At 55.8% G+C, this 15508-nt stretch overlaps 1 protein-coding gene across 11 annotated transcripts; it reads left to right on the top strand.

Annotated features, from left to right (window-relative positions):
* Positions 1-227: 227 nt before the first annotated feature.
* TMC4 (transmembrane channel like 4) lies at positions 228-15295 on the top strand. Of its 11 annotated transcripts, none has more exons than XM_045380959.3 (15): positions 228-349; positions 1394-1607; positions 4407-4552; positions 5243-5475; positions 5633-5754; positions 9913-10060; positions 10858-11025; positions 11579-11742; positions 12339-12465; positions 12727-12824; positions 13201-13384; positions 14172-14302; positions 14399-14554; positions 14860-14938; positions 15031-15295. In XM_045380959.3, the coding sequence occupies exons 1-15, from the start codon at positions 271-273 to the stop codon at positions 15097-15099; spliced, it is 2118 nt and encodes a 705-aa protein (XP_045236894.2). In that variant the 5' UTR covers positions 228-270; the 3' UTR covers positions 15100-15295. The 11 variants fall into 11 exon arrangements, 10 of the variants coding, with proteins under 10 accessions (XP_045236894.2, XP_073880746.1, XP_045236893.2 ...); XM_074024645.1 differs by having other exon boundaries at positions 10858-11141; XM_045380958.3 differs by having other exon boundaries at positions 1376-1607.
* Positions 15296-15508: the final 213 nt, after the last annotated feature.

Here is a 15508-nt window from a genome sequence, read left to right as displayed (position 1 = left end):
CTGGGTGATAAACGGCAGGAAGGACTTAGGCCACAAAGTCCGGGGTGAGGTACAGCTGCCCAGCCCAGGAACCAAACTGTCAGGCCTGGGGCACCAGAGGGACTTCAGTTCCCAGGACACCTTTCGCATCAGCGGCCCTGAGAAACTACAGGAAGTGTACCTTACTCCCTCCGGGCCACCTACTGGCCAGGTACACACCTGCCCCGGGCCCCTCCCTTACCTGGGGCAGTGTTTGCCTGGTGGCCACTAGAAACAGCCCAGCCTGGGGCCATGGAAGAAAACCCAACCTTGGAATCAGAAGCCTGGGGCTCCTCCAGGGGGTGGCTGGCCCCCCGGGAGGCCAGAGGAGGTAGGGATGCCAGGAGAAGCTCAGATCCATCCGACCTTCAGGCTAGGTGGGAGTCCTGCTGGAGGAAAGGGGAGGCCTGGCCTGCTGAGTCTGAGGGCTGAAGAGAAGGTTCCACTTCCTGATATTATGGGGGACAAAGGAACTGAAGGGGTCTGAGGAGGAGAAGCCTAGAGAACCAGGCTAGTCTGGAAGGAGGGGATGGCTAAGGGCTGGGAGTTTGGGTGTCTTGGGAATAGGAGAGGCTGGGTTCCCACACTTCTGAGCTAGAAGGAAAAGAAAGTTGAGGACTGGACTCCTCTGCCCTGGAGTAGGAGGGGTCCGCGCCTGGGGATGGAGTTGAGGACTGTGGGCCCCTGGGTCCAGGGAAAGTAGAGACTGGCACCCCGACTCCTGGGCCTGAGGGAGGAGGGGCTGGGGACCTGGTTTCCTGGTCCAAGGGAGGAGGAGCTGGGTACCTGGACTCCTGGCTCTGAGGGAGGAGGGGCTGGGTACCTGGACTCCCGGGTCTGAGGGAGGAGGGGCCGGGGCCTGGACTCCTGGGTCTGAGGGAGGAGGGTCTGGGGGTCTGGACTCCTGGGTCTGAGGGAGGAGGGGCTGGGGGCCTGGACTCCTGGGTCTGAGGGAGGAGGGGCCGGGACCTGGACTCCTGGGTCTGAGGGAGGAGGGGCCGGGACCTGGACTCCTGGGTCTGAGGGAGGAGGGTCTGGGGGCCTGGACTCCCGGGTCTGAGGGAGGAGGGTCTGGGGGCCTGGACTCCCGGGTCTGAGGGAGGAGGGTCTGGGGGCCTGGACTCCCGGGTCTGAGGGAGGAGGGGCTGGGGGTCTGGACTCCCGGGTCTGAGGGAGGAGGGGCTGGGGGTCTGGACTCCTGGGTCTGAGGGAGGAGGGGCTGGGGGTCTGGACTCCTGGGTCTGAGGGAGGAGGGGCTGGGGGCCTGGACTCCTGGGTCTGAGGGAGGAGGGACTGAGGCCTGGTTTCCTGGTCTGAGGGAGGAGGAATTTGGGCCCAGACTCCCGGGTCTTCCCAGCCCCCTGCCCCTCCCCAGGCCCATCGCTATCCTCTGTGCTGAACGAGCTGCCCAGTGCTGCCACCCTTCGGTACCGAGGCCCTGGGGTGCTGCCTTGGGGGGTGCCGGAGGAGGAGGAGGAGGCTGGAGGAAGGAGCAGAAAGGCCTTCACTGAAGTCACCCAGGCGGAGCTGCAGGACCCTCACCCTTCCCGGGAACTGCCCTGGCCCATGCAGGCCAGACGGGCACACAGGTGAGGCCCCACCTCCGGCTGGGACCCGCACAGCCTGGACCAGGCGCTTCTCCCATACCTTGGACGCGGTCTCCTCCCTCTGTCCTCTGCCGCTCCTGGCTGCTGGGGCCTCTCTGCCTCGCTCAGAGCTGCCTCTCTTGGTTTCTTTTTTCCCGTCTTTGTCTCTCCTTCGGACTCCAGGTGAGTGCTGCCTTTCCGTGGCTCCGGGATCTCTTCCCTGTCTCTGGGATTCGCCATCTCCCTGGTCTCCTCCAATCCTGTCTCTGCCTCTCAGTTTTTCTCTGTGTGTGTCCAAAATCTGTTAATATTTCTCTGCTTTACGTCTTCCTTCATCTTTGCCTCCTCTTCAAAGCCTCCCTCTCTTTAACTTCTTTCTTTTCCCATTCTCACGGTATAATTCGCAGGGCCTGGTGAACAATGAAAATGCAGGTGCCCTCCTTCAAAAATGATTGTGGGCCCGGCGCGGTGGCTCACACCTGTAATCCCAGCACTTTAGGAGGCCGAGGCGAGTGGATCACCTGAGGTCAGGAGTTCGAGACCAGCCTGGCCAACATGGCGAAACCCCAACTCTACTAAAAATACAAAAATTAGCTGGGTGTGGTGGCATGTGCCTGTAATCCCAGCTACTCGGTAGGCTGAGGCAGGAGAATTGCTTGAACCACAGAGATACAGGTTGCAGTGAGCCAATATCGTGCCATTGCACTCCAGCCTGGGTGATAGAGCGGGACTCCATCTCAAATATAAATATATATATAGTATATATATGGAAAAAACAATAAAAAACAACAATATATCGCCACTCCCCTACTGATCAGTGGCGGGATCGTGCCTGTGAATATAGCCACTATACTCCAGCCTGAGCAACATATCGAGACCCCATCTGTATCTTTTAAAAGTAATAATCAGGCCGGGCGCGGTGGCTCAAGCCTGTAATCCCAGCACTTTGGGAGGCCGAGACGGACGGATCACAAGGTCAGGAGTCGAGACCATCCTGGCTAACACGGTGAAACCCCGTCTCTACTAAAAAATACAAAAAAGTTAGCCGGGCGTGGTGGCGGGCGCCTGTAGTCCCGGCTACTCGGGAGGCTGAGGCAGGAGAATGGTGTGAACCTGGGAGGCGGAACTTGCAGTGAGCCGAGATCGCGCCACTGCACTCCAGCCTGGGTGACGGAGCAAGACTCGTCTCAAAAAAAAAAAAAAAGAAGAAGAAAAGAAAAAAAAAGTAATAAAGTAACAATATGACAAAAAAATACAAATTAAAAGAACAGCTATCTATATAACATTATCTTGTATGAGGTATTGTAAGTAATCTAGAGGTGATTGAAAGTGCATTGGAGCTCTGGGTGTAGTGGCCCACACCTGTAGCCCCAGCACTTTGGGAGACTGAGGCAGGAGAATTGCTGGAGCCCAGAAATTTGAGGCTGCATTGAGCTACGACTGCACCACTGCACTCCAGCCTGGACAACAAAACGAGACGCTGTCTCTGAAAAATCAGATAAAAAATAAAATAAAATTTAAAAAACCACAGAAGAGTATGTGTAGCCTGTATGCAAATACTATGCCATTTTATATACAGAATTTGGATATTACAGATTTCGGTATCCTTGGGGAGTCCTTGAACCAACTCCCATGGATACTGAGGGACGACTGTATTTATAAAGTGAGAGCCCAGATAAACTCCAGCTAGGGCAAGCGACACAGCATGACAGCACCCTGTGCGTCCCTCCCCTGACACCCCCTTTCTCCTCACGAGGAGATGGTAACCTTCTCCCCCAACCTTTTTTTTTTTTTTTTTTGAGATGGAGTCTCGCTCTGTTGCCCAGGCTGGAGTGCAGTGGCCGGATCTCAGCTCACTGCAAGCTCCGCCTCCCGGGTTCACGCCATTCTCCTGCCTCAGCCTCCCGAGCAGCTGGGACTACAGGCGCCCGCCACCTCGCCCGGCTAGTTTTTTTTTTTTTGTATTTTTTTTTAGTAGAGACGGGGTTTCACTGGGTTAGCCAGGATGGTCTCGATCTCCTGACCTCGTGATCCGCCCGCCTCGGCCTCCCAAAGTGCTGGGATTACAGGCTTGAGCCACCGCGCCCAGCCGCCCTTTTTTTTTTTCTTTTGAGACAGAGTCTCGCTGTGATGCCCAGGCTGGAGTGCAGTGGTGTGATCTCAGCTCACTGCAGCCTCCGACACCTGGGCTCAAGCGATTCTCCCACTCCAGCCTCCCGCTTTTCTGTGTAGCTTTGCCAGCTCTGTGCTCTGCAACTTTGTACAAATAGAATCATGCAGGCTTCAGTCTTCTCTGCTGTTTTCTTCTGCCTGACATTAGGTTTCCTTCTTTCTTTCTTTTTTCTGAGAAGGAATCTCATTCTGTCACCCAGGCTGGAGTGCAATGGTGCCATCTCAGCTCACTGCAACCTCTGTCTCCCAGGTTCAAGCGATTCTCCTGCCTCAGCCTCCCCAGTAGCTGGGATTACAGGCGCCCACCACCAGGCCCAGTTAAATTTTTTTTTTTTTTTTTTTTTTTTTTTTGTATTTTTAGTAGAGGCAGGATTTCACCATGTTGGTCAGGCTGGTCTCGAACCCCTGACCTCAGATGATCCACCCACCTTGGCCTCCCAAAGTGCTGGGATTACAGGCGTGAGCCACCGCGCCCGGCCAACTGGTTTCTTTTTTATTGCCACAGAGTATTCTATCTTATGTATAGGCCACAATTTACTTCTCCGTTCTACTTTTGGGTTGTTTCTACATTCGGATGGTTCCCAGTCTGGGGCTGCAAAACCCCTCATTTTCTGCCTCTTTCCCTCCCAGGCAAAGAAATGCCAGGGACCAGGTGATCTATGGCTCTGGAACTAGGACGGACCAATGGGCGCGGCTACTTCGGAGGTCCAAGGAGAAAACAAAGGAAGGCTTGCAAAGCCTGCAGCCCTGGTCATGGACACTGAAGAGGATCGGGGGTGCGGTGGGGTTCGGGTGATGTGCTGGGGGCAGGGCCTGGACTCCTGGGTCTGAGGGAGGAGGGGCTGGGGACAGACTTCTGGGTCTGAGGGGGGAGGGGCTTGGGCCTGGATTTTGGGGTCTGAGGGAGGAGGGGCTGGGGTCTGGATCTGAGGGAGGAGGGGCTGGGATCTGGATCTGAGGGAGAAGGGACTGGGATCTGGGTCTGAAGGAGGAGGGGCTCGGGGCCTGGACTCTTGGGTCTGAGAAAGGCACGGCTGGGCCGGGCGGGCGCGGCGGCTCACGCCTGTAATCCCAACAGTTTGGGAGGCCGAGGTGGGTGGATCACCGGAGATCAGGAGTTCGAGGCCAGCCTGACCAATATGGTGAAACCCCGTCTCTACTAAAAATGCGAAAACTAACTGAGCATGGTGGCGCATGCCTGTAATCCCAGCTACTCGGGAGCTGAGATCGGTGAATTGCTTGAACCCGGGAGGCGAAGGTTGCAGTGAGCCGAGATCACGCCACTGCACTCCGGCCTGGGCGGCAGAGAGAGACTCCGTCTCAAAAATAATAATAACAATAACAATAATAATAATAAAAATAGAAAAAAAGCAAGGCACGGCTGGGCCCCCAGTGCCGGGATGGGAGGAGCTGGTCCTGCTCCCGGGAAGGAACCTGAGCCTCTCTCTCTCTGCTGCCCCCTGCAGGCCAGTTTGGCGCCGGCACCGAGTCCTACTTCTCCCTGCTGCGCTTCCTGCTCCTCCTCAACGTGCTGGCCTCTGTGCTTATGGCCTGCATGACGCTGCTGCCCACCTGGCTGGGAGGCGCTCCCCCAGGCCCTCCCGGCTCCAACACCTCCTCGCCCTGCGGCTCCTATAACCCCCACCCCCAGGGCCTGGTCACCTTTGCCACCCAGCTCTTCAACTTGCTCTCAGGAGAAGTAGGTGCCTGGGGCCCTGGGAGTTTCCCCCGCCCACCTGTGAGCCCAGTGCCTTCAATGACACGAACCTCAAACCCTGACCCCAGACCCTGACTGTGCAGCTCCAGGAGCCCCGCCTCCTCCCACAGTGGCCCCCGCGCCGCCTTCCCCCCCACAGGGTTACCTGGAATGGTCCCCTCTCTTCTATGGCTTCTACCCGCCCCGCCCACGCCTGGCGGTCACCTACCTGTGCTGGGCCTTTGCCGTCGGCCTCATCTGCCTCTTGCTCATCCTGCATCGGTCAGTGGCACCTGCACCCCTGACCCCGTGACGGGACGGGTTGGGGTAGGAAAGCAAGTGGTGGTGGCAGAAACTCCCTCCCCAAGAATCCTCAGTCTTGCAGTGTAACCCTTTCTTCTGTGTGAGTTCAAATCAAGGTTTTGTGCCGGGTGCGGTGTCTCACGCCTGTAATCCCAGCACTTTGGGAGACCGAGGCCGGCGGATCACGAGGTCAGGAGATCGAGACCATCCTGGCTAACATGGTGAAACCCTGTCTCTAATAAAAATACAAAAAATTAGCCGGGGCCGGGCGCGGTGGCTCACGCCTGTAATCCCAGCACTTTGGGAGGCCGAGGCGGGCGGATCACAAGGTCAGGAGATCGAGACCACGGTGAAACCCCGTCTCTACTAAAAATACAAAAAAAATTAGCCGGGCGCGGTTGTGGGCACCTGTAGTCCCAGCTACTCGGGAGGCTGAGGCAGGAGAATGGCGTGAACCCGGGAGGCGGAGCTTGCAGTGAGCCGAGATCGCGCCACTGCACTCCAGCCTGGGCGACAGAGCGAGACTCCGTCTCAAAAAAAAAAAATTAGCCGGGTGTGGTGGCGGGCGCCTGTAGTCCCGGCTACTCCGGAGGCTGAGCCAGGAGAATGGTTTGAACCCAGGAGGCAGAGCTTGCAGTGAGCTGAGATCAGGCCACTGCACTCCAGCCTGGGCGACAGAGCAAAACTCTGTCTCGAAAAAAAAAAAAATAAATAAAATAAAATAAAATAAAATAAAGGTTTTGGGATTTTTTTTTTTTTCATTTGTTTTTGTTTGTTTTTGAGACAGAGTCTTACTCTGTCGCCCAGGCTGGAGTGCACGATCTTGGCTCACTGCAACCTACACCTCCCGGGTTCAAGCGATTCTACTGCTTCGACCTCCCAAGTAGCTGGGTTTACAGGCTCCCACCACCACGCCCAGCTAATTTTTTGTATTTTTAGTAGAGACAGGGTTTTGCCATGTTGGTCAGGCTGGTCTCAAACTCCTGACTTCAGGTGATACACCTGCCTCGGCCTCCCAAAGTGCTGGGATTACAGGTCTGAGCCACCATGCCCACCTTGTTTTATTTTTTGAGACAGGGTCTCACTCTGTCACCTGGGTAGAGTGCAGTGGTGCAATCATAGCTCACCTGAAGTCTGGGCCTCTGGAACTCAACTGATCCTCCCACCTCAGCCTCTGGAGCAGCTAGGACCACAGGGAGGCACCATCATGCCCTGCTAAATTTTTTTTTTAAATGTTATAGAGGCAGGGTCTTGCTATGTTGCCCAGGCTGTGCTCAAACTCCTGGGCTCAAGAGATCTGCTCATCTCAGCCTCCCAAGGTGCTGGAATTACAGGCATGAGCCAATGTGCCTGGCCAAAAGTCAACTTTTTTTTTTTTTTTTTTTTTTTTGAGATGGAGTCTCACTCTGTTATCCAGGCTGGAGTGTAGTGGTGTGATCTCAGCTCACTGCAACCTCTGCCTCTCGGGTTAAGCCATTTTCCTGCCTCAACCCCCTAAATAGCTGAGATTGCAGGCATGCAACACCATACCTGGCTAATTTTGTATTTTTAGTAAAGATGGGGTTTCACCATGTTGGTCAGGCTGGTCTCGAACTCCTGACTTCAAGTGATCCACCCACCTCGGCCTCCCAAAGTGCTGGGATTAGAGGCGTGAACCACCGCGCCCAGTCAATTTTACTCTTTTTTTTTTTTGAGAAGGAGTTTCGCTCTTGTTGCCCAGGCTGGAGTGCAATGGTGCGATCTCCAGCTCACCACAACCTCTGCCTCCTGGGTTCAAGCAATTCTCCTGCCTCAGCCTCCCAAACAGCCGGGATTACAGGCCTGTGCCACCACACCCGGATAATTTTGTATTTTTAGTAGAGACGGGGGTTTCTCCATGTTGGTCAGGGGGGTCTCGAACTCCCAACCTCAGGTGATCCGCCCACCTCGGCCTCCAAAAGTGCTGGGATTACAGGCGTGAGCCACCGCGCCTGGCTCAATTTTACTCTTTAAAATATATATATATTGCAGTGTAGTGTCTCCTTAGCCCAGGCACTGTACTAGGACATGGAGAACCATTTGGGAGTCCCCAAACGTGTACAGCTTACCGTTTAGTAGGGGAGATACACTGTGGGACAGACTGTTAAATAAGCAGGCTGGGCCCGGTGACTCACACCTGTAATGTCAGCACTTTGGGAGGACGAGGCATGTGGATCACCTGAGGTTGAGAGTTTGAGACCGCCTGACAAATATGGAGAAACCCTATCTCTACTAAAAATACAAAATTAGCCAGGCATGGTGGTGCATGCCTGTAATTCCAGCTACTCAGGAGACTGAGGCAGAAAAATTGCTTGAACTCAGGAGGTGGAGGTTGCAGTGAGCTGCGATCGGGCCATTGCACTCCAGCCTGGGCAACAAGAGCAAACTCCGTCTCAAAAATAATAATAGTAATAAAATAAACAAGCAAATCAATTATTTGAGTTTGGGAGCAATACTATACAGAAAACGAATGGGATGTGAGGATAGAGAGCAAGAATCAGCAAACTTTTTCTGTGAAGGGCCAGGAAGTAAATATTTTCGTCTTTGAAGGCCTTGCAGTCTGGGACTCAACCAAACTCTGCCACTGTAGTGCAAAAGCAGCCACACACAATACATAAATGAGTGAGTGTGACTGTGTTCCAATAAAACTTTATTTACAAAAACAGTGGTTGGCCCAGATTTGGCCCATGGCGTCTTGTTTGCCAACCCCTGTGAAACAGAATAATAGGTAGGGACCCTCATTAGATGGAGTGGTAAAAGCCTTTCTATCTGGAGTAAGGGACCTGCAGATAAAGAGAAAGAAGAGAAGGAGCCAGGCAGGCGAACGGCCAAGCCACCAGCATTCCAGGCAGAGGGAGCTGCAAGTGCAAAGGCCATGCGGTAGGAAAGAGGTTTGAGGTGTTCTGAGAAATGAAAGGCCTGTATGAGAAGAAGCGGCAGGACCAGTTGCGGTGGCTCATGCCTGTAATTTCAGCTTTTTGAAAGGCTGAGGCGGGCGGATCACTTGAGGTCAGGAGTTTGAGACCAGCCGGGCCAACATGGTGAAACCCCATCTCTATTAAAAATATGAAAAGTAGCTGAGCATGGTGGCATATGCCTGTGGTCACAGCTACTTGGGAAGCTGAGGCAGGAGAATCAGTTGAACCTGGGAGGCAGAAGTTGCAGTGAGCCAAGATCGCACCACTGCACTCCAGCCTGGGCAACAGAGCAAGACCCTGTCAAAAAAAAAAAAAAAAAAAGACAGGATTTAAGCTCTGAGAAGTATGGAAGGGTCAGATCAGGTAGGCCCTGGCAGGTTATGCTAGGAAGAAGTCTCAGTTTTGTTTTTTTTTTTTTTTTTTTTGAGAGGGAGTCTCGCTCTGTCGCCCAGGCTGGAGTGCAGTAGCCGGATCTCAGCTCACTGCAAGCTCCGCCTCCCGGGTTTACGCCATTCTCCTGCCTCAGCCTCCCGAGTAGCTGGGCCTACAGGCGCCCACCACCTCGCCCGGCTAATTTTTTAAAAAATTTTTAGTAGAGAGGGAGTTTCACCGTGTTAGCCGGGATGGTCTCGGCCTCCCAAAGTGCTGGGATTACAGGCGTGAGCCATGGCTCCTGGCGTGCCCCCTTCTCTTGAGTCTTGACCTGCCATCTTCTCTGGGTCTCTGTCTTCTTCTTGGGTCTTCCCGCCCAGCCCCCTTCTCTGGGTGCCTGTACTTCTTATGGGTCTTTGACCCCCATCTTTTGTAGATTTAGTTTCTCCTTTCTCACTGTCTTTGTCTCCCTTTCTTCGAATCTCCCTCTGGGGCCTCTGTCCCTCCTCCACATCTCTGTCTTCCTCAGGGCCTCTGTCCCTTTCACTCTGGGTTTCTGCCCCCTTCGCTCCGGGGCTCTGTCCCTGTCTCCTAGGTTTCTGCCTGTCTCTGTGGGGTGCCTGTGCCCCAGGTCTGTCTCTGAATCTCCCTTGGACTTTGCCTTCAATGATTGTAGGTGTCTCCGCCTCTTTGACCCTTTCCCCATCTGGTGGCAGCTCCGCTAGTACCCAAGGCCTTAGGGTTCGTCTTCCCCGTTGGTCCCAATATGAAGGATGCCCCCATAACCCCCGTTCCTGGCTGTCCTTTCACATCCTGTCTCTCCTCTCAGCTCGGTGTCCGGGCTGAAGCAGACACTGCTGGCGGAGTCCGGGGATCTGACCAGCTACAGCCACCGGGTGTTCTCAGCCTGGAACTTCGGTCTCTGCGGGGACGTCCACGTGCGGCTGCGCCAGCGCATCATCTTGTACGAATTACAGGTGCGATTGGGGGCGGGTTATGCAACGGGGTAGGGACCAGACAGGACTGGGCTGAGATAACGCACAGGGCCTAACCCGGTGATGGGGCCTCCGGAGAGACGCTAGGCAGCTCCTTCTCCAAGAAAGGCAGGTCCTGGGGAATGAGAGGGTTGAGAGGAGGCCGCGATAAGGCTGCCCGAGATCCAAGGGTGTAGGAAAAAGATGCACCAAGGCTGGGATCGGTGGCTCATGCTTGTAACCCCAGCACTTTGGGAGACCGAGGCAGGTGGATCGCTTGAGTCTAGGAGTTCGACACCAGCCTGGGCAACATAGGGAGGCTCCCTCTCTACCAAAAAAAGTAAGCACAAGAAGCGGGCGGGGCTTTAAGGCAATTTGGTTCAAAGTTAAGTGATGGGAACGGCCAGCGGGGCGTCTTGATATAGATGAACTGGAACTTCAGGCCAGGCATAAAGCGCAGGGCCGCCTGGGGGCGGAGCCTCTGATGGGCGGGGCTGACCAGGGGCGGGTCTTGGGGGTGTTGGGCGGAGCTTCGGGGGCGGGGCCCGGGGTGCTGAGATTGGTCGCGCAGGGATGGGGGCTTGGGTTGCTGGATCCGGCCGCGGAGGGGCAGGGCTGTAAAGGGCCACTGGTTTCTTAGAGCGCCCCGGAGCGGGTGGAACCGGGACTGCAGAGGTTGTTAGCTGGTGGGGAGAAGGCTGCATCAGTTCACGTTGAGGAGGATCTCTGGAGAGCCTGGGGAACCCAGAGGCCAGCGCCTTGGGAAATGGAGTCCAAGCGGGCATCTCTCGTGCCTTCAGGTGGAGCTGGAGGAGACAGTGGTGCGGCGCCAGGCTGCTGTGCGGACTCTGGGCCAGGAAGCCAGGGTTTGGTTGGTGCGGGTGCTGCTCAACCTGCTGGTGATCACACTCCTTGGGGGAGCCTTCTATGGCATCTACTGGGCTACAGAGAACACCGTGGCGCTGCAGGTGCGGAGGGTCTTAGAAGAGGAAGCCGGGGGTCCTGGAACCTACATTTCCAACGATGGAGGGAGGGAATGGAAGTTTGGGATGCCAGAGATCTTACAGAGGAAGTATGGGAGAGGGTATGTTTGGACCCTGGACTTCGGGGTTTTAAAGGAAGAAGAGAGACTGGGCGCGGTAGCTCACGCCTGTAATCCCAGCACTTTGGGAGGCTGAGGCGGGGGGATCACGAGGTCAGGAGTTCGAGACCAGCCTGACCAACATGGCGAAAATCCGTCTCCACAAAAAATACAAAAATTAGACGGGCGTGGTGGTGCACGCCTGTAATCCCAGCTACTCAGGAGGCTGAGGCAGAAGAATCACTTGAACCCGGGAGGCGGAGGTTGCAGTGGGCCAAGATTGCACCACTGCACTCCAGCCTGGGTGACAGAGCCAGACTCTGTCTCAAAACAAAGAAACAAACAAAACAAAAACAACAAAGAAGAGGTCTGGGGGAGGACCTTAAGCTTGGCTCCTCCAGGACCCCAAGCCTCTACTCATGGTCCACTCCCTCTCCCAGGAGAAGTCCCTTGTTCAGCAGTTGCCACTGCTGAAGCTTGTGGTGAATTACCTTCCGTCCATCTTCATCGCTGGGGTCAACTTTGTGCTGCCGCCCGTGTTCAAGCTCATTGCTCCACTGGAAGGCTACACTAGAAGTCTCCAGATCGTTTTTATCCTGCTCAGGTTCCAGCCTCATGGGGATGGCTGGGAATGATGGAGGGTCGGGGCGGTCAGAGGGATGTTGGCGCTGACAGGTAAGACATGGAAATCCTGCTGATATCGGATCCAGGGATTCAAATCCTGACTCCGCTGGCCAGGCGTGGTGGCTCACACCTGTAATCCCAGCACTTTGAGAGGCCGAGGCTGAGGTCAGGAGTTCAACACCAGCCTGACAAACACGGTGAAACCCTGTCTCTAGTAAAAATACAAAAGTTAGCCCGGCGATAGTGGCTTCTGTAGTCCCAGCTACTCGGGAGGCTGAGGCAGGAGAATCACTTGAGCCTGGGAGGTAGAGGGTGCAGTGAGCTGAGATCGCGCCACTGCACTCCAGTCTGTACGACAAGTGAGACCCTGTCTCAAAAAGAAAAGAAAAGAAAAGAAAAGAAAAGAAAAGAAAAGAAAGAAAGAAAGAAAGAAAGAAAGAAAGATCCTGACTCTGTCGCTGGGCCTCTGCTTCTTCATCTGTGAGATGGGTTGAATGTGAGCGCGTTCCACTGAGAAGGGGACTGCCACGTGGTGGGTACCGGATCAGGGCCCATTCTCTGCCTTCCCCCCGCCAGGACCGTGTTTCTTCGCCTGGCCTCCCTGGTGGTCCTGCTCTTCTCTCTCTGGGAACAGATCACTTGTGGGGGCGACTCCGAGGCTAAGGACTGCAAAACCTGTGGCTACAATTACAAAGAACTTCCGGTGAGAACGGCATGGGATCTGCCTGGGACTCCTGGGTCCCTGAAGGAAAGATGGAGCTAGGTGGGTCCAGACTCGGTTTGGGCGGAGAGGGGAGCTCGGGATGCTGGAACACTCTCCCATGGGTATGAATGTTTGAAAAACGAGGACCCCCAGAGAAAGTATTGACAGGGTCTCATAGGCTTGCGATGTGGAGACTCGGACGCGTGGGCCTCCAGGTGCTCGGGTCCTGAGGTCTTTCTGACCTATTTCTTCCTTCTTCAGTGCTGGGAGACTGTCCTGGGCCAGGAAATGTACAAACTTCTGCTCTTTGATCTGCTGACTGCCTTGGCAGTCGCGCTGCTCATCCAGTTTCCTAGAAAGTGAGAGCCCCGCCCCTCGCTGTGGCCCCGCCCCCCCAGGACCAGGCCCTGCCCCATCGCGCTGTTCTTTTCACCGCGCACCTTTTTACTGTTCCCGCCTCTGCCGGCTCCCTTTGCTTGCCCTAGGTCCGCAGATCTCCCCCACTCCCCGCCCTTGTTTTAGTGGGTTACTTCCCTGTGGCCCCGCCCCTACCGCCGCGACACCTGGGCTCCGTCTAGTTCTCTGGACACACCCCCTCCACGTGGAGTCTTGAAAGTCCCGCCCCTCCTCAGATACGCTTGCTTCCTATTGGCGGGCAGGGCGGTGGAGGCGGGGAAACTCCAAGTAGCCGCGCCCCTGACTCGGGCCCGGCCCCGCCCCCGCCCCGTCCTTCAGGCTCCTCTGTGGCCTCTGTCCTGGGGCGCTGGGTCGTCTGGCGGGGACCCAGGAGTTCCAGGTGCCCGACGAGGTGCTGGGGCTCATCTACGCGCAGACGGTGGTCTGGGTGGGGAGTTTTTTCTGCCCTTTGCTGCCCCTGCTTAACACGGTCAAGTTCCTGCTGCTTTTCTACCTGAAGAAGGTAAGGGGTAGGGGGGGACTCTTGGGTCTGAGGCAGGAGGTATTGGGGCCCGCACTCCTGGGTCCTGGGCAAGGAAGATCACGGGGTCCTGGATTACTAGGTCTTAAGAGAGGAGGGGGTTGGAGGACAGACTCCTGAATCTGAGAGAAGAAGGAGTCTAGGGCATTCTGACTTCTATGTCTGAGGATCCGGGGACTTAGACTCTGGGGTCCTAGATGAGGAAGGGGCTCAGACTCCTGGTTCGGGAAAAAGGAGAGGCGGGTAGGCCGGGCGCGGCGGCTCACGCCTGTAATCCCAGTACTTTGGGAGACTCAGGCGGGTTGATCACCTGAGGTCAGGAGTTTGAGACCAGCCTGGCTAACATGGCAAAACCCCGTCTCTACTAAAAATACAAAAAAAATTTAGCCGGGCTTGGTGGCGAGCGCCTGTAATCCCAGCTACTTGGGAGGCTGAGGCAGGGGAATTGCTTGAACCAGGGAGGTGAAGGTCACAGTGAGCCTAGATCGCGCCACTACACTCCGGCCTGGGCGACAGAGCGAGGCTCCGTCTCAAAAACAGAAAACAAACAACAGCGAAACAAATTAGCCGGGAGTGGTGGTGCACACCTGTAATCCCAGCTACTTGGGAGGCTGAGACACGAGAATAGCTTGAACCCAGGAGGGGAGGCTGCAGTGAGCGCCACTGCACTCTCGCCTGGGCCACAGAGCGAGACTGTCTCAAAAAAAAAAAAAAGAGGCACAGACTCTTGTGTTTCAGATCCCCTTTCTCCGTGCCTTACCCCCACCAGCTTACCCTCTTCTCCACCTGCTCTCCGGCTGCCCGCACCTTCCGGGCCTCCACGGCGAATTTCTTTTTCCCCTTGGTTCTTCTCCTGGGTCTGGCCATCTCCAGCGTTCCCCTGCTTTACAGCATCTTCCTGTAAGTGCGAGAGGTTCCCGCCTCTCTTCCTCCCTCTCCCCCCATTCAGTGTTCAGACTCCTGGCTCTACTTGAACCCAGCCTGTCTTGACTTCAGGATCCCGCCTTCTAAGCCGTGTGGTCCATTCCGGGGGCAGTCGTCCATCTGGGCCCAGATCCCTGAGTCTATTTCCAGCCTCCCTGAGACCACCCAGAACTTCCTCTTCTTCCTGGGGACCCAGGCTTTTGCTGCGCCCCTTCTGCTGATCTCCAGGTGAGGTGGGCCAGACTTCTGGGTCTGGGTTTGAATGCGTGTGATCTGGGGGCCACCACCTGCGTCCAAGAGAGGAAAGGCTTGGGGGTGGGAGCAGGCGATGTACTGAGTCTGAGGGAGGAGGCCTAGGCTCCTGGACTGCTGGGTCCGAAGGAGGAGGTGGGCGGGACTTAGGACTCCTGGATCTGAACGCGGAGGTGCTGGGAGACTGAACTCCTTGAGCCTGGACGAGGAGGGACTTAGGGGTCCACATCCCTGACTTCGAAGAGCGTGTCAGGAGTGGCTTCCGTTCCTGTCTCCTCCAGCATCCTGATGGCGTACACTGTGGCTCGGGCTAACTCCTACGGACGCCTCATCTCTGAGCTCAAACGTCAGAGGGAGACGGTGAGCCAGGCGGGTCCCTGAGAGGGCCCCCGGGGAACACGGAGAGGGGCTGGGGAAGAGGGCTGTCACACCTCCACCTCTCTTTGCCGCAGGAGGCGCAGAATAAAGTCTTCCTGGCACGGCGCGCTGTGGCGCTGACCTCCACCGAACCGGCTCTTTGACCCCCGCAGCTCACGCCCCACTTTCAGACCCCAGGCCCATTGTAAGCCTAGGTCACAACATCTGTAAACTAGGAGAACTGGAGAAGACTCCACGCCCTTCCAGCTTTGGTATCTGGAGATTTCCAGGGCCCCTCGCCGCCACGTCCCTGACTCTCGGGTGATCTTTCTTGTATCAATAAATACAGCCGAGGTTGCTGAGCGCGCTTTGAAATCTGCGTCCTGAAGGTGGGGGCAGGGCTACCGCAGGGCAGGAGCCAATCAAATGTATGGGCATGTTTGTCGGTGCGGAGCGCACTTCCGCAAGGAGACTTGACGGTCATGTCGACCAATCGACGGCCGCATCTGGTAGCATCGGGGCGGGCCAACTTATGATTGGTTCAGATCTGTGATAAGAGGCGGTTGCTAGGGG

Source organism: Macaca fascicularis, chromosome 19 (genome assembly GCF_037993035.2).
Source record: "Macaca fascicularis isolate 582-1 chromosome 19, T2T-MFA8v1.1".
NCBI lineage: Eukaryota > Metazoa > Chordata > Mammalia > Primates > Cercopithecidae > Macaca > Macaca fascicularis.
This window is presented reverse-complemented; position numbering and strand designations above follow the sequence as displayed.